The sequence below is a fragment of the Notolepis coatsorum genome (genome assembly GCF_963971535.1).
Source record: "Notolepis coatsorum genome assembly, chromosome: 2".
NCBI lineage: Eukaryota > Metazoa > Chordata > Actinopteri > Aulopiformes > Paralepididae > Notolepis > Notolepis coatsorum.
Genome location: NC_140166.1, coordinates 51,392,508 through 51,414,684, shown reverse-complemented (window position 1 = coordinate 51,414,684; position 22,177 = coordinate 51,392,508). Strand labels below are relative to the sequence as shown.

General features: G+C 51.2%; 1 protein-coding gene across 1 annotated transcript in view; it reads left to right on the top strand.

The window, feature by feature from the left end:
• The window catches only part of LOC311223903 (calcium/calmodulin-dependent protein kinase type II subunit beta), a gene marked incomplete at its 5' end in the record, with an annotated part of 319,894 nt that overhangs the window by 200,371 nt on the left and 97,346 nt on the right, over nt 1–22,177 (top strand). The window contains 3 exons of the mRNA XM_084308666.1: nt 10,006–10,136; nt 20,440–20,523; nt 21,660–21,754. Of these exons, the coding sequence (XP_084164792.1) occupies nt 10,006–10,136; nt 20,440–20,523; nt 21,660–21,754 (310 nt within the window). The remainder of the gene's footprint in view (nt 1–10,005; nt 10,137–20,439; nt 20,524–21,659; nt 21,755–22,177) is intronic.

Here is a 22,177-nt window from a genome sequence, read left to right as displayed (position 1 = left end):
GGATGGGTGCATGTGAGAAAGACAGAAAGAGACGTACAGTAGAGAGAGTGTCGGAAAGTGATAGCGAAATGTCGTGCGCGTGGCCTTGGATTCTTTGCATTGCGTCCGTTCACCTATTCGGTGGAAGCATCATCAGAATTTCCGCCCACACAATCGTTTTCGCGGATTATCTCTGCTGCTGCAGTGTCGGCAAGTTCTATCTCCTCCGTTACAAAGGAGTAACGCCTCAACCGAACGGTAGAGCTGGAAGAATAAGGCCACGAGGTCGGCAGAGTGCCTTAGGATTACTCTTTTAGTCTCTTTCTCCATCTCTCTCTCTCTCTCTCTCTCTCTCTCTCTCTCTCTCTCTCTCTCTCTCTCTCTCTGTCTCTGTCTCTCTCTCTCTCTCTCTCTCTCTCTCTTCTACTTCTGAGCTCAAAGCCTAGCCTTTGTTGTCACTGCGCTCCAAATGTACAAGTCTGTATCCTAAGTCTGTGTTCCTACTCTTGAGAGAGAGAGAGGGGGGGGGGGGGCAGGGTTCGCACAAGGTCCTTGAAGTGCTTAAAGTGCTTGATTTTTTACCAAAGTAGGCCAAGGCCTGGAATTCCTTGAAAACAGCAAATTTTTAACAAGGTGCTTAAAAAGTCGTTGAAATGCAAATCAACCATTTACGTTGAATGTTTTGTTCATCCATGATCAAATTGTTGTGGATCAAGAAATCGTAATTTTTTTTCTTTGGTTCTGTTTTAACCCTTAGGGGTCACGCTGGAGCTTTGAACCCGTCGGCGGACAACAAAAGAATTAGAATCCCTCTTAAATGCTCAAAAAGGACATCTTTTCAGAAATCGATAAAAATAGAAAAATGGCCATTTCTAGTGCTTTGACATGTAAGGTATACGTCCCCCAACTTGCTAAACCTAATATGACTTGTAAATACGTTTAATTCTTGCTAGATGGTATGATTGTAATAATCTCCATTTGCGATAAGAACTACATCGCGTCACGAAACGCACATACATGGACGCGCGCACACACAAACAGCGCATAGGTGTTAATCACTGAGTGATCTAATATGCATATTCTTCAGCGCGAGAGGGGGGGGGTTGTGTTTCTCACTGTCTGTCGTTGATAATATAATCTGAAGAGGTCCTGCATTATTATTATTATCATTCTCGAGAATACACAGGACCCGACGGAACGTTAATTTATGTATTAAAAGTAGTCTAACACATGCTTTTCATCCTCGCCCGTGTATATACCCACGTCGTGCTAAAACAACATAACTACTGTATGGCAGAGACAGAGTGCGTGTGTGTACGAGTTATGAGTTATCTCGCAGTTCATTCAAGCGCGCATCACGGTGATGACAGCTCTCTAGAGTAGAAACGTGCGCTCACAGGGGCGTAGCTGGAGATTCTGGGCCCCATGAAAGAATCAATTTGTGGGCCCCCAATCTATTAAAAAATGTGGGGCCCCCAATCTATAAAAAAAATTGGGGCATTTGCTGGGCCCTTGGAATCATCCTAACCCCCCCCCCCCCCCCCAGCTACACCCCTGCACACACACACACACACACACACACACACACACACACACACACTCTCTCTCTCTCAAACAGAGAAATCAAAAGAAATCAGTACATTACAGAAGGAATTTCTTGTACAGTCTTGTACAGTGGGTGACAATATTGTCACAAGGAAAGATGAAATTACATACCTAGGTTTCATGTCTATCTATATCTCCCTCTCTCTCCCTCCATCTCTCCTCTGTATCTCCCTCTTTCTTTCTCTTCCTCTATATCCCTCTCTCTCCCCCTCTCTCCCTCTATCTCTTCTTTCTTTCTTTCTTTCTTTCTTTCTTTCTTTCTTTCTTTCTTTCTTTCTTTCTTTCTTTCTTTCTTTCTTTCTTTCTTTCTTTCTTTCTTTCTTTCTTTCTTTCTTTCTTTCTTTCTTTCTTTCTTTCTTTCTTTCTTTCTTTCTTTTTTTCTCTCTCTTTCTATTATATTACTATTATATATCTATCTAAATATCTAAACCTCTGTCTATCTAGTGTGTGTATGCATGGCATCAAATCAAAGTGTGTGTTGCTGTAGGCCTGCCTGTATTGATCAGTCACACTATACCCCCATTCAGCCGTAATTGTTCCCTGCTGGGCCTTTGTTTCATGGTGTGAATTAGTCATTGACATTGACATTGACATCACATTGCATTCTGGGAAGGAGTGTAGTTCCCTTATCATTAGCTGAATTCACTGAATTCTCTTCAGAGGCTCCTGCTGCAAATTGGTAATGACTGTACCAGAATGTTTGATAGGACATTGATTGAAAACTATCGTCTCAAATTTGACAATTGATGGCTTATTTTGAAGGTATGAATCTGTAATTTTACATTATGTAACAAAAAAAAAGAGAATATTCTGAGAAGGTGGAGCTAGAAACTCTAGACCTCAGGGGGTTTAATCAAATCTGACGAGTCGCTGTCTCGCACGCTCCAACTACTTTTCCTCATTTCTTCTTTGCGTGTGATGCTCTAGCTGGCAAGCAGGCCAAGAAGATGCTTTAAAAAAACTGCATTTAAAAGCGAATCGTATCCTTCAAGTGACATCCTTGAAAATTAAAAATAGTGCTTGGAAAAGTATTTAAACGTCCTTGAATTTCATTTTGCAATGCCTGTGGGAACCCGGGGGGGGGGGGGGGAGAGGGTTGGGGGGGCCAGTGTAGTGTGTGTTGCGAAGGAAAGGAGAGGGAAAGCCACTGGACACGGTGACACGAGCTGCTGCAATGCAGGGGAGGCAACGAACCACAGGGGAGAATACAGCGTCACCTCGCACCTCAGGTGCGTTTCAGGAGGAGGGAACACAAACTCAAGTGGGGAGAGGAGAAAATACAGCGTCACCTCGCACCCCAGGTGCGTTTCAGGAGGAGGGAACACAAGCTCAAGTGGGGAGAGGAGAAAATACAGCGTCACCTCGCACCCCAGGTGCGTTTCAGGAAGACGGAACACAAGCTCAAGTGGGGAGAGGAGAAAATACAGCGTCACCTCGCACCCCAGGTGCGTTTCAGGAGGAGGGAACACAAGCTCAAGTGGGGAGAGGAGAAAATACAGCGTCACCTCGCACCCCAGGTGCGTTTCAGGAAGACGGAACACAAGCTCAAGTGGGGAGAGGAGAAAATACAGCGTCACCTCGCACCCCAGGTGCGTTTCAGGAAGAAGGAACACAAGCTCAAGTGGGGAGAGGAGAAAATACAGCGTCACCTCGCACCCCCGGTGCGTTTCAGGAAGAAGGAACACAAGCTCAAGTGGGGAGAGGAGAGGTACCGTGGAGGAGCCTCCTGTACCATTCTGACAAAACTAGTCATAGTAGCCAACTCGTCATCAGTCTCGAACTCTGACCCGAATCAAAACGTGGCAGGGGGTCTAGTGTACCGGTGGTCTCTAGGTACCGGTGGGCACCTCACGACCCGGCACCTATCCTCCTCCGACGGCCTCGAACCCTCCCTCCGCTCACCGGCACCGCGTGATGACCACGTATGTCGAATATCTTATCCAGTCCGCCCACCTGCAAAAGATCCAATTCAGGTGGCGAGTGGGGGGGGGGGCGGGGGGTATTTAACCCTTTCACTACCACACTACGGAAGGTTAACCCTTTACTAATACCCTGTAAAGTTAACCCTTTCACTGCCACACTACCAAACTGTTAACCCTTTCACTGCGACAATACAGAAGGTTGACCCTTTCACTGCCACACGACAGCAGGTTAACACTTTCACTACCACACTACACTTTCACTACCACACTACTATTAAAGGGTTAACCTGCTGTCGTGTGGCAGTGAAAGGGTTAACCTGCTGTATTGTCACAGTTTGGTAGTGTGGCAGTGAAAGGGTTAACTTAGGAGTGAGTTTACACCATGGGGGCGGAGACCATTGCAAGGTTCCAACCTCGTCACACTAAGCACTGATACCGGACATTATACTATGGCCTGAATAAATACTTGATTCTGATTGGTTGGTACATGTCCATTAACCCTTTCACTACCAAAGGGTTTCACTGCGACAATACAGAAGGTTAACCCTTTCACTGCCACACACAACAAATTGTTAACCCTTTCACAACCACACTACATAAGGTTAACCCTTTCACAACCACACTACTGACGGTTAACCCTTTCACTACCACACTACAGAAGGTTAACCCTTTCACTGCCACACGACAAAGGGTTAACCCGTTCACAACCACACTACAGAAGGTTAACCCTTTCACAACCACACTACATAATGTTAACCCTTTAACTACCGGTTAACCGTCTGTAGTGTGGTAGTGAAAGGGTCAACCTTCTGTAGTGTGGTAGTGAAAGGGTTAAAAGTTGATAATGGACACCTGTTATGTTAATTCCCCACCAATCCGTCCGATCAAATCAGCATTGACAAGAGGTCGGTGACACATTCCAGAAATTCTCATTCGCCCTTTTTACCGAACATGACGATCCCCTGTGGTGTGAAGACGCAGCGCCTGAAGGCCCCTCCACACAGCACCTGAAGGCCCCTCCACCTGAAGGCCCCTCCACACAGCACCTGAAGGCCCCTCCACCTGAAGGCCCCTCCACACAGCACCTGAAGGCCCCTCCACACAGCACCTGAAGGCCCCTCCACACAGCACCTGAAGGCCCCTCCACACAGCACCTGAAGGCCCCTCCACACAGCACCTGAAGGCCCCTCCACACAGCACCTGAAGGCCCCTCCACACAGCACCTGAAGGCCCCTCCACACAGCACCTGAAGGCCCCTCCACGCAGCACCTGAAGGCCCCTCCACCTGAAGGCCCCTCCACACAGCACATGAAGGCCCCTCCATGCAGCGCCTGAAGGCCCCTCCACCTGAAGGCCCCTCCACCTGAAGGCCCCTCCACGCATCACCTGAAGGCCCCTCCACCTGAAGGCCCCTCCACGCAGCACCTGAAAGCCCCTCCATGCAGCACCTGAAGGCCCCTCCACGCAGCACCTGAAGGCCCCTCCACCTGAAGGCCCCTCCACACAGCACCTGAAGGCCCCTCCACCTGAAGGCCCCTCCACGCAGCACCTGAAGGCCCCTCCACCTGAAGGCCCCTCCACACAGCACCTGAAGGCCCTTCCATGCAGCACCTGAAGGCCCCTCCACCTGAAGGCCCCTCCACACAGCACCTGAAGGCCCCTCCACCTGAAGGCCCCTCCACGCAGCACCTGAAGGCCCCTCCACCTGAAGGCCCCTCCACACAGCACCTGAAGGCCCTTCCATGCAGCACCTGAAGGCCCCTCCACACAGCACCTGAAGGCCCTTCCATGCAGCACCTGAAGGCCCCTCCACGCAGCACCTGAAGGCCCCTCCACCTGAAGGCCCCTCCACGCAGCACCTGAAGGCCCCTCCACCTGAAGGCCCCTCTACACAGCGCCTGAAGGCCCCTCCACACCTGAAGGCCCCTCCACCTGAAGGCCCCTCCACGCAGCGCCTGAAGGCCCCTCCACACAGCACCTGAAGGCCCCTCCACACAGCACCTGAAGGCCCCTCCACGCAGCACCTGAAGGCCCCTCCACCTGAAGGCCCCTCCACACAGCACCTGAAGGCCCCTCCACACAGCACCTGAAGGCCCCTCCATGCAGCGCCTGAAGGCCCCTCCACACAGCACCTGAAGGCCCCTCCACACAGCACCTGAAGGCCCCTCCATGCAGCGCCTGAAGGCCCCTCCACCTGAACGCCCCTCCACACAGCACCTGAAGGCCCCTCCACACAGCACCTGAAGGCCCCTCCACACAGCACCTGAAGGCCCCTCCACCTGAAGGCCCCTCCACGCAGCACCTGAAGGCCCCTCCACCTGAAGGCCCCTCCACACAGCACCTGAAGGCCCCTCCACCTGAAGGCCCCTCCACGCAGCACCTGAAGGCCCCTCCACCTGAAGGCCCCTCCACACAGCACCTGAAGGCCCTTCCATGCAGCACCTGAAGGCCCCTCCACCTGAAGGCCCCTCCACACAGCACCTGAAGGCCCCTCCACCTGAAGGCCCCTCCACGCAGCACCTGAAGGCCCCTCCACCTGAAGGCCCCTCCACACAGCACCTGAAGGCCCTTCCATGCAGCACCTGAAGGCCCCTCCACACAGCACCTGAAGGCCCTTCCATGCAGCACCTGAAGGCCCCTCCACGCAGCACCTGAAGGCCCCTCCACCTGAAGGCCCCTCCACGCAGCACCTGAAGGCCCCTCCACCTGAAGGCCCCTCTACACAGCGCCTGAAGGCCCCTCCACACCTGAAGGCCCCTCCACCTGAAGGCCCCTCCACGCAGCGCCTGAAGGCCCCTCCACACAGCACCTGAAGGCCCCTCCACACAGCACCTGAAGGCCCCTCCACGCAGCACCTGAAGGCCCCTCCACCTGAAGGCCCCTCCACACAGCACCTGAAGGCCCCTCCACGCAGCACCTGAAGGCCCCTCCATGCAGCGCCTGAAGGCCCCTCCACACAGCACCTGAAGGCCCCTCCACGCAGCACCTGAAGGCCCCTCCATGCAGCGCCTGAAGGCCCCTCCACCTGAACGCCCCTCCACACAGCACCTGAAGGCCCCTCCACACAGCACCTGAAGGCCCCTCCACACAGCACCTGAAGGCCCCTCCACCTGAAGGCCCCTCCACACAGCACCTGAAGGCCCCTCCACCTGAAGGCCCCTCCATGCAGCACCTGAAGGCCCCTCCACCTGAACGCCCCTCCACACAGCACCTGAAGGCCCCTCCACACGAAGGCCCCTCCACCTGAAGGCCCCTCCACACAGCACCTGAAGGCCCCTCCACGCAGCACCTGAAGGCCCCTCCACACAGCACCTGAAGGCCCCTCCACAAGAAGGCCCCTCCACCTGAAGGCCCCTCCACACAGCACCTGAAGGCCCCTCCACCTGAAGGCCCCTCCACACAGCACCTGAAGGCCCCTCCACGCAGCACCTGAAGGCCCCTCCACACAGCACCTGAAGGCCCCTCCACACAACAGCTCAGCACCAGGGAGGGTCGCTGAGAGAGATGTAGAGAGGTGGCAGTGAGCGAGAGCTTGGGGCCGGTGGGGATAGAGAACCATTATTAGAGTCCTCTCAGCTGACGGAGAGTAATGAGGTTGGCCGCCTTATCTGGGACACGGCAGAGAACGAGCCTGAGATACACCAGCGTGTGCACCACAGGGGGGCGAGAGAGAGAGAGACCACAGGGGGCGAGAGAGAGAGAGAGAGAGACCACATGGGGGCGAGAGAGAGAGACCACAGGGGGCGAGGAGAGAGAGACCACAGGGGGGCGAGAGAGAGAGAGACCACAGGGGGGCGAGGAGAGAGAGAGAGACCACAGGGGGGCGAGAGAGAGAGAGAGACCACAGGGGGGCGAGGAGAGAGAGAGACCACAGGGGGGCGAGGAGAGAGAGAGAGAGACCACAGGGGGGCGAGGAGAGAGAGAGAGACCACAGGGGGCGAGGAGAGAGAGAGAGAGAGACCACAGGGGGGCGAGAGATAGAGAGAGACCACAGGGGGGCGAGGAGAGAGAGAGAGACCGCAGGGGGGCGAGGAGAGAGAGAGAGAGACCACAGGGGGGCGAGAGAGAGAGAGACCACAGGGGGGTGAGGAGAGAGAGAGAGAGAGACCACAGGGAGCGAGGAGAGAGAGAGAGAGTGAGAGACCACAGGGGGGCGAGGAGAGAGAGAGAGAGAGACCACAGGGGGGCGAGGAGAGAGAGAGAGACCACAGGGGGGCGAGGAGAGAGAGAGAGAGAGACCACAGGGGGGCGAGGAGAGAGAGAGACCACAGGGGGCGAGGAGAGAGAGAGAGACCACAGGGGGGCGAGGAGAGAGAGAGAGAGAGACCACAGGGGGGCGAGGAGAGAGAGAGACCACAGGGGGCGAGGAGAGAGAGAGAGAGAGACCACAGGGGGCGAGGAGAGAGAGAGAGACCACAGGGGGGCGAGGAGAGAGAGAGAGAGACCACAGGGGGCGAGGAGAGAGAGAGAGAGACCACAGGGGGGCGAGGAGAGAGAGAGAGAGACCACAGGGGGGCGAGGAGAGAGAGAGAGAGACCACAGGGGGCGAGGAGAGAGAGAGAGAGACCACAGGGGGTGAGGAGAGAGAGAGAGAGACCACAGGGGGGCGAGGAGAGAGACCACAGGGGGCGAGGAGAGAGAGAGAGAGACCACAGGGGGGCGAGGAGAGAGAGAGAGACCACAGGGGGGCGAGGAGAGAGAGAGAGACCACAGGGGGCGAGGAGAGAGAGAGAGACCACAGGGGGGGCGAGAAGAGAGATATAGAGAGAGAGAGACCACAGGGGGGCGAGGAGAGAGAGAGAGAGAGACCACAGGGGGGCGAGGATAGAGAGAGAGAGAGACCACAGGGGGGCGAGGAGAGAGAGAGAGACCACAGGGGGGCGAGGATAGAGAGAGAGAGACCACAGGGGGGCGAGGAGAGAGAGAGACCACAGGGGGGCGAGGAGAGAGAGAGACCACAGGGGGGCGAGGAGAGAGAGAGAGAGAGAGAGACCACAGGGGGGCGAGGAGAGAGAGAGACCACAGGGGGCGAGGAGAGAGAGAGACCACAGGGGGGCGAGGAGAGAGAGAGAGAGACCACAGGGGGGCGAGGAGAGAGAGAGAGACCACAGGGGGGCAAGGAGAGAGAGAGACCACAGGGGGGCGAGGAGAGAGAGAGAGACCACAGGGGGGCGAGGAGAGAGAGAGAGAGAGAGAGAGAGACCACAGGGGGGCGAGGATAGAGAGAGAGAGAGAGACCACAGGGGGGCGAGGAGAGAGAGAGACCACAGGGGGGCGAGGAGAGAGAGAGAGAGACCACAGGGGGGCGAGGAGAGAGAGAGACCACAGGGGGGCGAGGAGAGAGAGAGAGACCACAGGGGGGCAAGGAGAGAGAGAGAGAGACCACAGGGGGCGAGGAGAGAGAGAGAGAGACCACAGGGGGGCGAGGAGAGAGAGAGACCACAGTGGGCGAGGAGAGAGAGAGACCACATGGGGGGCGAGGAGAGAGAGAGAGACCACAGGGGACTATAGGAGAGAGAGAGAGAGAGACGTGCAGCAGACTGCGCTGTTGGAGACTTTCTACGCCACTAATTGACCTGCCAATCAATTGACTGTACGATTATGTGTAAGATGCGAGTTCGTGTTGATCACGGTGTGATTCGGTAATACTTCTGTAGTGTGGTAGTGAAAGGGTTAAGCCTGTTTAAAGAATGTACCGGTACGCTCGCATGCATAACCAGCCCCGCCCCCCTGCTCCACTTAACCAGCCCCGCCCCCCTGCTCCACTTAACCCTGCTCCACTTAACCCTGCTCCACTTAACCCTGCTCCACTTAACTCTGCTCCACTTAACCCTGCTCCACTTAACCCTGCTCCACTTGACCCTGCTCCACTTAACTCTGCCAGGATGCATGTTTGTGTGTGTTTGTTTTTCAATCAGCACCTCCTCTTCCTCTCTCCAGTGTTTAGTAACATCTCCTCCTCTTCCTCTCTCCAGTGTTTAGTAACATGTCCTCCTCTTCCTCTCTCCAGTGTTTAGTAACATCTCCTCCTCTTCCTCTCTCCAGTGTTTAGTAACATCACATCCTCTTCCTCTCTCCTTTAGTAACATCTCCTCCTCTTCCTCTCTCCAGTGTTTAGTAACATCTCCTCCTCTTCCTCTCTCCTTTAGTAACATCTCCTCCTCTTCCTCTCTCCAGTGTTTAGTAACATCTCCTCCTCTTCCTCTCTCCAGTGTTTAGTAACATCTCCTCCTCTTCCTCTCTCCAGTGTTTAGTAACATCACCTCCTCTTCCTCTCTCCAGTGTTTAGTAACATCTCCTCCTCTTCCTCTCTCCAGTGTTTAGTAACATCTCCTCCTCTTCCTCTCTCCAGTGTTTAGTAACATCTCCTCCTCTTCCTCTCTCCAGTGTTTAGTAACATCACCTCCTCTTCCTCTCTCCAGTGTTTAGTAACATCTCCTCCTCTTCCTCTCTCCAGTGTTTAGTAACATCTCCTCCTCTTCCTCTCTCCAGTGTTTAGTAACATCTCCTCCTCTTCCTCTCTCCAGCCAGAGAACCTGCTCCTGGCCAGCAAATGCAAGAACGCGGCAGTGAAGTTGGCCGATTTCGGCCTCGCCATCGAGGTGCAGGGCGATCAGCAGGCCTGGTTCGGTACGTAGGTCCAGTATAGGTCCAGTATAGGTCCATTATAGGTCCATTATAGGTCCAGTATAGGTCCATTATAGGACGAGTATAGGTCCAGTATAGGTCCATTATAGGACAAGTATAGGTCCAGTATAGGTCCAGTATAGGTCCAGTATAGGTCCAGTATAGGTCCAGTATAGGTCCATTATAGGACAAGTATAGGTCCAGTATAGGTCCAGTATAGGTCCAGTATAGGTCCAGTATAGGTCCAGTATAGGTCCAGTATAGGACCAGTATAGGTCCAGTATAGGTCCAGTATAGGACAAGTATAGGTCCATTATAGGTCCAGTATAGGTCCATTATAGGTCCAGTATAGGTCCATTATAGGTCCAGTATAGGTCCAGTATAGGTCCAGTATAGGTCCATTATAGGTCCAGTATAGGTCCAGTATAGGTCCATTATAGGTCCAGTATAGGTCCAGTATAGGTCCAGTATAGGACAAGTATAGGTCCATTATAGGTCCAGTATAGGTCCTTTATAGGTCCAGTATAGGTCCAGTATAGGTCCAGTATAGGTCCAGTATAGGGCCAGTATAGGTCCAGGATAGGTCCAGTATAGGTCCAGTATAGGTCCATTATAGGTCCGTATAGGTCCAGTATAGGTCCAGTATAGGTCCAGTATAGTCCATTATAGGTCCATTATAGGACACATATACGTCCAGTATAGGTCGAGTATAGGACCAGTATAGGTCCAGTATAGGTCCAGTATAGGTCCAGTATAGGACAAGTATAGGTCCATTATAGGTCCAGTATAGGTCCATTATAGGTCCAGTATAGGTCCAGTATAGGTCCAGTATAGGTCCATTATAGGTCCAGTATAGGTCCAATATAGGTCCATTATAGGTCCAGTATAGGTCCAGTATAGGTCCATTATAGGTCCAGTATAGGTCCAGTATAGGTCCAGTATAGGACAAGTATAGGTCCATTATAGGTCCATTATAGGTCCATTATAGGTCCAGTATAGGTCAAGTATAGGTCCATTATAGGTCCATTATAGGTCCAGTATAGGTCCATTATAGGTCCATTATAGGTCCAGTATATGTCCAGTATATGTCCAGTATAGGTCCATTATAGGTCCAGTATAGGTCCAGTATAGGTCCAGTATTGGTCAAATATAGGATATCAGGATTAAGCCGCATGTAAATCTTGGTGCTGTAAACAGCTGGTCTCACCATGACATCCAACAAATTGTCGACCACAAAATTGTGTCACAAGCTCATAATATATAATATACTGTATTATTGCTGTTAGGCAAAAGGTACATACTGTAGCTGTCAAGAGGCAAACCTTCAGGAAGTGGAGAACATTTTCCCCAATGTAGGCTACATCATTAATAAACACAACTTTATCAGGGTTTTTTATGATCATTAGGGACATTGTAGCCCGAATCAACCACAGGAAAAAAGGTACATACCGGTAATGTACGTTATGTTATAGTCATAAGTGATATGTAACATGCGTACATATTACAATAAGTAAATATATTACATATAAAAAAGAAATGACTTCTTACATTTTCTGAAAAGTTCCCCCGCTGGGGATGGAGCCCTAACCTTAACCTTAACTTTAACTATAATTGTTGTGAAGGATCAGATTAAACCGAATATATATATTTATTTACGGATATATATTTAATAGTATTTGTATATCGTTTGATATCCCCTGTGTTGTGAAGGATCAGATTAAACCGAATATATATATTTATTTATGGATATATATTTAATAGTATTTGTATATCGTTTGATATCCCCTGTATATTCCTTGTACAATATGCACTGAATATCCCTTTAGTCTACTAAACAGCCCATAATAGTTTCATTCTACCATTGGACGAGAACCTGGCGCCAGCAGCCATACCCCTAGGTTCAAGTTCAATCGTGCCGACCAACATGTCGTGGCAAGCCCGGTTCCGTGTAGGAATACGTCTGGCGAAATACGAATGGTACTATTTGTTCACAGCGCATATATATATGGCGCAAGTAAAGTAGAACTTTCTTTTAGTCCATTAGTTCTTTACCCTCCAACTAAGTAACAGACGCAAAGCCTCACCCACGACGCACGTGTGGTGCAGTAGGGCCTACTTGGCCTCAGAATAGGCATTGAGACATCGTGTGGATTAATAGTTGAATTGTCATAGTTTGGCACTATACCGTCGAGTTGGACGTATTTCTATTAAGCTAATAATAGTCTATTATGTATGGTGCATCGTTCGGTTAGAGTTATAAAGTGAGCAGTACCCCCATCGTTCCTGACGTTATCTGGAGTCTTAACCAGGCTGGGCAGACCACGTGTGGTGCTTGCATCCGAGGAGCTCCGGGCCAGGACGAGTGGACCTGTACATTGGATTACTTTACCCGGACGACGGCGAGCCTTCCACGGCTTGGATTATCTACATGCTTTGGGTGCTTTGATTATTCCATGGATAACGGCCAACACTGCTGAGTGTTGGAACTACCCCCCGGAGAGGAGTCCAGGTGAGACGGCGCTCTACCCCGAGTGAGGTCGCCTCACGTCTCTTCATCTGTGGACCGGCAGCTACCGTCCACCAGAGGGTCCAGCTGTATTCATCTGCGGACCGAGGTTCTGTGGGCATTGTGTTCAGGACTCTGAATTCTCCCAAGAAATCGTCGGCCAGATGGGATACCGCCAGCGGCTCTTCTAACCCCCCCCCCCCCCCTACTGTCTTACAACCAGCGGGCCCCCCCCCCCCCTTAGTGTATCCAGCTATAATCATTTAAGTACCATCGCTATAGTTCCCTAAAGAACCAGGTTGTATATTTGCTCCCTGCGTAACCAGAGATTGGACATTCAATGTTGATTTACCTACGAATACTCATTTGCCATACAAGTGCATTTCAAATCATAAATGTCATTAAGTGAACGTTGTATATACCCTTTGCTATATAAAATATTCGATTTATACATTTGTGTGGACTTCATTTCATCAGGTGGGAAAGTGTTCATCATATCTATATCATGTACTGGATGGCCAGAAGTTAAAGTACAAGAGGTAGTGGTTTAATAATACCATACTTATCAATACAGTCAGGGAATTGTACCCCTCAGTTACACCCTGTATATTCCTTGTACAATATGCACTGAATATCCCTTTAGTCTACTAACAGCCCATAATAGTTTCATTCTACCATTGGACGAGAACCTGGCGCCAGCAGCCATGCCCCTTGGTTCAAGTTCAATCGTGCCGACCAACATGTCGTGGCAAGCCCGGTTCCGCGTAGGAATACGTCTGGCGAAATACGAATGGTACTATTTGTTCACAGCGCATATATATATGGCGCAAGTAAAGTAGAACTTTCTTTTTAGTCCATTAGTTCTTTACCCTCCAACTAAGTAACAGACGCAAAGCCTCACCCACGACGCACGTGTGGTGCAGTAAGGCCTACTTGGCCTCAGAATAGGCATTGAGACATCGTGTGGATTAATAGTTGAATTGTCATAGTTTGGCACTATACCGTCGAGTTGGACGTATTTCTATTAAGCTAATAATAGTCTATTATGTATGGTGCATCGTTCGGTTAGAGTTATAAAGTGAGCAGTACCCCCATCGTTCCTGACGTTATCTGGAGTCTTAACCAGGCTGGGCAGACCACGTGTGGTGCTTGCATCCGAGGAGCTCCGGGCCAGGACGAGTGGACCTGTACATTGGATTACTTTACCCGGACGATGGCGAGCCTTCCACGGCTTGGATTATCTACATGCTTTGGGTGCTTTGATTATTCCATGGATAACGGCCAACACTGCTGAGTGTTGGAACTACCCCCCGGAGAGGAGTCCAGGTGAGACGGCGCTCTACCCCGAGTGAGGTCGCCTCACGTCTCTTCATCTGTGGACCGGCAGCTACCGTCCACCAGAGGGTCCAGCTGTATTCATCTGCGGACCGAGGTTCTGTGGGCATCGTGTTCAGGACTCTGAATTCTCCCAAGAAATCGTCGGCCAGATGGGATACCGCCAGCGGCTCTTCTAACCCCCCCCCCTACTGTCTTACAACCAGCGGGACCCCCCCCCCCTTAGTGTATCCAGCTATAATCATTTAAGTACCATCGCTATAGTTCCCTAAAGAACAAGTTTGTGTATTTGCTCCCTGCGTAACCAGAGATTGGACATTCAATGTTGATTTACCTACAAATACTCATTTGCCATACAAGTGCATTTCAAATCATAAATGTCATTAAGTGAACGTTGTATATACCCTTTGCTATATAAAATATTCGATTTGTACATTTGTGTGGACTTCGTTTCATCAGGTGGGAAAGTGTTCATCATATCTATATCATGTACTGGATGGCCAGAAGTTAAAGTACAAGAGGTAGTGGTTTAATAATACCATACTTATCAATACAGTCAGGGAATTGTACCCCTCAGTTACAATTGGTCCTTCGAGCCGGAGGGTAACTAGTGTAATATTAATATAGTGTTATTAATATTGAAATGGCCTATGATGAACACTCCACGAAACGGTCCTCCTAACGTAGAACGCCCGCAGCGCAGACGACAGCCACCTCAGTACTTAGAGGATTACGCTGTCAGTCAACTACCTAGCCTTCGACAAACGGTAAACGCTGTAAAAGTAGAAAGTAAAATTATGTCTGACCTTAACGACCAGGTTTCCCCGACCACAGAGGCCCTAGTGGGTTCTAATGTAACTGACCAAGCTCACGGTGGGGACCAGGAGGGAGCTGACATGCCTTTACCCCCCGCCAATACCGAAGAAGTAGTCCCCCACCAGCCCCGGGAGGAAGACAACCCTACAGAGAGAGAACTCTGCACGGAAGAAGAGGAGGAGAGCGCCGAGGAAATAGAGCGCCAGGACTCCCCAACGAGTACAGCCAGGAGCGGCTCACCCAGGAGCGGCTCACCTCTACAACCGTCTTCCCCCAGCGAAGCGGAGAGGATGCTATCACAGGCGTTCCTCGCCAGCCTGACAGCCTCTACCGAACGCGATCGACTTCAGGGTGAACGCGATCGACTTCAGGGTGAACGCGATCGACTTCGGGGTGAACGCGATCGACTCCGGGCACAGATGCTTAGCGAGCGCAAATAACTCCAAGCGCAACGACGGAGCGAAGAAGAGCGCAGACGCCTGGAGATGAGACGCCTTCAGACGGAAGAGAATATGGCAAGAGACCGGGCCGACGCCCAGCGCGCCGCTGCCGGTGCCCAAAGAGAAGCAGATCTCATCCAGCGCCAAACCGAGCGCGACAGACTACAAGCCGAGCGCGACAAGTTACGGGCGCGGCTAATGAAGCGGCTGAACCACAGGGCAACACCCTCTCCCTCCGCCAGGGGTTCAAGGAACTCGTCGAGACAACAGTCAAGGGCAGCGTCTCCTAACCGAGCAAGCGACCCTGAACTTGACCAACAGACCAAGCCTATACCCCCCGCAGACCCCCTTCCCAGACCGGTCCAAGCGAGACCCAGCTACAAGGAAGGAGCGGCATACACTGCGGAGAAGCTAAATAAACGACTACAGGATCTAGAGGACCTGATAGAAGAGGAAGAGGGAGAGGAGGAGAACCAAGCCCGACGACAGCACAGTACTCCACCGGACCAGGAGGTCCAGTACAGCCCAGGCTATACCCCCGCGGCGCTGCGCTACAGACCCCCGACTCTATTCACGGGTGAGCATGACGCACGACCAGCCCCGAGGAATAGCACCTGGACCAGCGGGCCATGGTACCCTGCCGGTACCAGCCCACAGAGAGGCGCAAGAGGAGACTCGCCTAGGAGGCCTCTCCCCCAACGCTCGCCGATGTATCAGCCATCCACGGCGTCATACATTGCCACACCGCCCACCAGACGGAGTGTGTACAGAACACTCGCCAGACAATATGACCCGTTGGGATGTATTCTACCTTACACCACCAGGGCAAAGATGATTGTACGAGCACTATGGGACAAGGACCAGGGCTGGGACGACCCAATACCCGCACACCTTGCCTCCACATGGAGAGAGTGGGAGACGGAGCTCCGCTCACTCCCAGGCGTTAATATACGCCGCAGCTACTTCCCATCCACGGTGAGGCCAGAGACATGCAAGATGGATCTACACGTCTTCAGCGACGCCTCCGAAGTAGCCTATGGATCGGTGGCCTACTTGCGTGCCCAAGAGAAGGGAGGCAAGATACACACTGCTTTCATCCTGGCTCGCTCCAGAATAGCCCCACGAAAGCAACAATCTATCCCGCGTCTAGAGCTCTGCGCAGCCCTAGCAGGAGCGCATCTAGCCACGTTAATCCAACGTGAACTCACCATTCCGGTGCACAGAACAATCTTGTGGTCAGATTCCACGACAGTACTCACATGGATCAAGTCTGATTCATGCAGATACAAAGTCTTCGTGGGAGTCAGAGTCACCGAGATTCAAGAGTTAACAGAAGCAGCGAGCTGGCGGTATGTGGACACCAAACACAACCCAGCTGACGTCATCACCCGGGGAATGTCCCTGGATGACCTCACCCGTCGCAACATCTACAGTGACGGACCAGAATTCCTCAAGCTCCCGGAAGAAGAGTGGCCTACGCCCACCCCACGGGAAGCAAGTAAAGAGGAGGCTGAGAATAAGAAACCTATGTTCTGTGGACTGAGCACAGTCGCCTCCACAGACCCCAACATAGATGACTGCATTACCTTACAGAGTGCGCAGCTAAAGACATTCCTGTGGCACCACCCAGAGAGTCAGTCCACCACTGACATTGCAGCAGCTGACTACGAAGAAGCAGAACTTCTTCTACTACAACGAGCCCAGAGAGACTCGTTCCCTGATGAGCTAGACTGTCTACAGGGAGGAAAGCCCGTCCCATCAGACAGCAGACTGCTCCACCTGGCACCCGAGAGTGACGCCCATAATCTCATCAGGGTGGGTGGTCGCCTGCGGAGAGCCCCCGATCTACCGGATGACATTAAGTACCCGATAGTCTTGAACAGCCGACACAAGGTCACCGAGCTGATCATAAAGATATACGACGAGGATGTGCACCACGCAGGAGCCGAGAGAGTCTTCGCGGAGATCAGACGTCGCTATTGGATACTTCAAGGAAGAGAAGCGGTGCGACGCTTCCAGCGAACCTGTCTAGACTGCCGAAAGTGGCGCGCGCAGCCCAGCATACCCCGGATGGCTGACTTACCCCCCTGTCGCCTCCGACTCGGCGACAAGCCATTCCACTCCACAGGCATGGACTGTTTTGGCCCGTTGTATATCAAGAGAGGAAGAGGAACCGAGAAGCGGTGGGGTATTGTATTCAAATGCATGACCACCAGAGCGATACATATCGAGCTCCTTCCGACCATGAGCACAGACTCATTCCTTATGGCCTTCCGAAGATTCACATCACGGAAAGGAAAACCGTCTACATTGTTGTCTGATCACGGGACAAACTTCAAAGGCGGAGAAAGAGAGCTGAGAGAGAGCTTCCAAGCTATGGGCCCAGAACTTAAGACCCACCTCGCTCCATCCCAGATTGACTTCCAGTTTAATCCCCCGAACGCACCCCACTTCGGTGGAACCTGGGAAAGAGAAGTACGTTCTATAAAGACAGCCCTGTACGCCGTGCTTGGGGCCCAGACTGTGGCGGAGGAAGTCCTAATGACAGTCCACACGGAGATCGAGGGAGTATTGAACTCCAAGCCCCTCGGCTACGTCTCCAGTGATGTAGCAGATGTCGACCCAGTCACCCCCAACACACTCTTAATGGGGCGGCTGGACCCCGCGCTACCCCAGACAATGTACAGGCCTGAAGAAGCGAACGGCCGAAGAATGTGGAGGTACAGTCAAGTACTAGCTGACAAGTTTTGGAACAGCTTCCTACTCCACTACCTACCGTCTCTACAGACCCGCCAGAAGTGGGTAAAAGAGAGAGACAATTTAACAGAAGGAACAGTCGTCATGATTATCGACCAGTCACTACCCAGAGCTATGTGGCCGGCTGGCCGCGTAAGCAAAGTGATCACCGGTGCCGATGGCAAGGTCCGAGCAGCTGAAGTGCTCGTCCAAGGGCGAACTTACACACGACCCGTGGCGAGGCTAATAGAACTGCCCAGACTCCCAGACTATCGATGATGACCATGACCCCATGACTTTGTGAGTTGACTGACCCTTACAGCGGACCTTGAGTGGTAGACAGTGCAGTTAATCTGTCTCTGCTTAGCTAATTAGGTGGGACTAATTAGGGGGCGGCTGTTGTGAAGGATCAGATTAAACCGAATATATATATTTATTTACGGATATATATTTAATAGTATTTGTATATCGTTTGATATCCCCTGTATATTCCTTGTACAATATGCACTGAATATCCCTTTAGTCTACTAACAGCCCATAATAGTTTCATTCTACCATTGGACGAGAACCTGGCGCCAGCAGCCATGCCCCTTGGTTCAAGTTCAATCGTGCCGACCAACATGTCGTGGCAAGCCCGGTTCTGCGTAGGAATACGTCTGGCGAAATACGAATGGTACTATTTGTTCACAGCGCATATATATATGGCGCAAGTAAAGTAGAACTTTCTTTTAGTCCATTAGTTCTTTACCCTCCAACTAAGTAACAGACGCAAAGCCTCACCCACGACGCACGTGTGGTGCAGTAAGGCCTACTTGGCCTCAGAATAGGCATTGAGACATCGTGTGGATTAATAGTTGAATTGTCATAGTTTGGCACTATACCGTCGAGTTGGACGTATTTCTATTAAGCTAATAATAGTCTATTATGTATGGTGCATCGTTCGGTTAGAGTTATAAAGTGAGCAGTACCCCCATCGTTCCTGACGTTATCTGGAGTCTTAACCAGGCTGGGCAGACCACGTGTGGTGCTTGCATCCGAGGAGCTCCGGGCCAGGACGAGTGGACCTGTACATTGGATTACTTTACCTGGACGACGGCGAGCCTTCCACGGCTTGGATTATCTACATGCTTTGGGTGCTTTGATTATTCCATGGATAACGGCCAACACTGCTGAGTGTTGGAACTACCCCCCGGAGAGGAGTCCAGGTGAGACGGCGCTCTACCCCGAGTGAGGTCGCCTCACGTCTCTTCATCTGTGGACCGGCAGCTACCGTCCACCAGAGGGTCCAGCTGTATTCATCTGCGGACCGAGGTTCTGTGGGCATCGTGTTCAGGACTCTGAATTCTCCCAAGAAATCGTCGGCCAGATGGGATACCGCCAGCGGCTCTTCTAACCCCCCCCCCTACTGTCTTACAACCAGCGGGACCCCCCCCCCCCCCTTAGTGTATCCAGCTATAATCATTTAAGTACCATCGCTATAGTTCCCTAAAGAACCAGGTTGTATATTTGCTCCCTGCGTAACCAGAGATTGGACATTCAATGTTGATTTACCTACGAATACTCATTTGCCATACAAGTGCATTTCAAATCATAAATGTCATTAAGTGAACGTTGTATATACCCTTTGCTATATAAAATATTCGATTTGTACATTTGTGTGGACTTCGTTTCATCAGGTGGGAAAGTGTTCATCATATCTATATCATGTACTGGATGGCCAGAAGTTAAAGTACAAGAGGTAGTGGTTTAATAATACCATACTTATCAATACAGTCAGGGAATTGTACCCCTCAGTTACAATAATCATAGTTAGATAGTGGTGATTGTGCATTACACATACATCTACTACTTATAATGATGTCTACTCTATATCTCTGTGCTACAGTTCCTCATCACAACTGGCCGGCCTTAGACCTACTAAGAGCTCACGTCATTGTGTGTGTTCATAAAACTGGGTACAGGTAGCGATTATACAATTTGTTATAGGAGTAATAGCAATTGTTATGCTTTTGAGCATGTCAATCAAGTGTGAGAGAGTGGTGATAAGTTGTAAATCGCTTTGAGTGGTCGGTAGACTAGAAAAGGCGCTATATATTAAATACTGTCCATCCATCGATTACCAGCGTGTGTGTGTGTGTGTGTGTGTGTGTGTGTGTGTGTGTGTGTGTGTGTGTGTGTGTGCGTGTGCGTGTGCGCGCGCGTGTGTGTCTGTGAGAGAAAAGCCAAACAAATTGCCAAATATTGCCCTGTCTCAGCTATTATTGGCAGCTTAGCCGCGTGGAGAAGGAGGTGCTATGTGTCCCTTAAGTGTTCAGTGCTGCTTGGCCCCGATACATTTGATTCCCTGTTTATGTAATATAATTTGTGTAACCAAATAAAGTATTCAAACGTGTGTGTGTGTGTGTGTGTGTGTGTGTGTGTGTGTGTGTGTGTGTGTGTGTGTGTGTGTGTGTGTGTGTGTGTGTTGCTGCAGGGTTTGCTGGCACACCGGGATACCTGTCCCCTGAGGTATTGAGGAAGGAGGCGTATGGCAAACCAGTGGACATCTGGGCCTGCGGTGAGTAGCCACACACACACACACACACACACACTCACACTCACACACACAGACACACACGCACGCACACACGCACACACATTTGACAGATTATTAGTAATCAACAGTGTTGGGCAAGTTACTCAGGAAGTGTAATTAGTTACTTATATTATACCTTGGTTGTTTTGTTTACATCCATCACTGGCACAGGTAGAGTCTTCATCATCGTCATGTTTTTAATCCGTCAAGTTTCACATTGTCGTGCCGCCGTATCAGATGCTTCATTAAACTAAATGTTTATTAGCACCACGGACAGCTATCAAACGCATAAAGTTACCTGCAACCTCGCTCTGAGCTGCCCGTGTGCACACATCCTCTACCGATGGCCGCGTGCAAACGTGATCTAACATTATAGGAGGACATGTTGCATTCTGGCAACAATGTAACGCAGTAACGCAGCATTACTTGGATTAGCAACTAATATAATTACTATTTGGGAAACTGTTACTGTTACTTGTTTCAGAGAAAGTAACACAATTACAGTAACATGTTACTGCTCAACCCTGATACTCAACAGTATTACTAATGTATCTGCAAAAGTTCTTGATAAAGTAATATGCTAAAAAAAATCTAACCCTAACTAACCTTACTGTCATGCACTTGTCCTAATACACTAACCTACACTGTAGCACTCAACACTTTGATGAACATTGTTACTCAGCTGGTAGAGTTGTGCCCTTCCTGATGACTTGTTGTACAGAACTTGTAAGTCGCTTTGGATATAAGCGTCAGCTAAATTACTAAATTACTAAATGTAAATGTAAATGGTGCTGATATCACCAGGCAGTGTGACAGAGATGATGTCTTCTCTTCTCTACCAATGAGATATCCTCAGAAAGACATCAAACCTCTTGTTTTGTGTTTGACGTACATGATGGCTGAGACATGGCCCTTAAACAGACCATGGGGGTCTGGCATGGCGTAGTTCGTTGAGCTTAATATTACGCTATACTATACTAATATTACTATACCATGTGTGATAATATCTGTGAATTAAAGTATTTAAAAGTGTGTGTGCATGTGTGCGTGTGCGTGCGTGTGCGTGCGTGCGTGTGTGTGTGTGTGTGTGTGTGGGTGTGTGTGTGTGTGTGTCTCAGGGGTGATCCTATACATTCTGCTGGTGGGCTACCCTCCCTTCTGGGATGAGGACCAGCACAAGCTGTACCAGCAGATCAAGGCTGGAGCCTACGATGTGAGTCTCTCCTCTCCTCTGTTGTCCTCTCCTCTCCCCTCTCCTCTCCTCTCCTCTCCTCTCCTCTCCTCTCCTCTCCTCTCCTCTCCTCTCCTCTCCCCTCCCCTCCCCTCCCCTCCCCTCCCCTCCCCTCCTCTCCTCTCCTCTCCTCTCCTCTCCTCTCCCCTCCCCTCCCCTCCTCTCCCCTCCCCTCCTCTCCTCTCCTCTCCTCTCCTCTCCTCTCCCCTCCCCTCCCCTCCCCTCCCCTCCCCTCCCCTCCCCTCCTCTCCTCTCCTCTCCTCTCCTCTCCTCTCCTCTGTTGTCCTCTCCCCTCCTCTCCTCTCCTCTCCTCTCCTCTCCTCTCCTCTGTTGTCCTCTCCTCTGTTGTCCTCTCCTTTCCTCTCCTCTCCTCTCCTCTCGACTCCTCTCCTCTCCTCTCCTCTC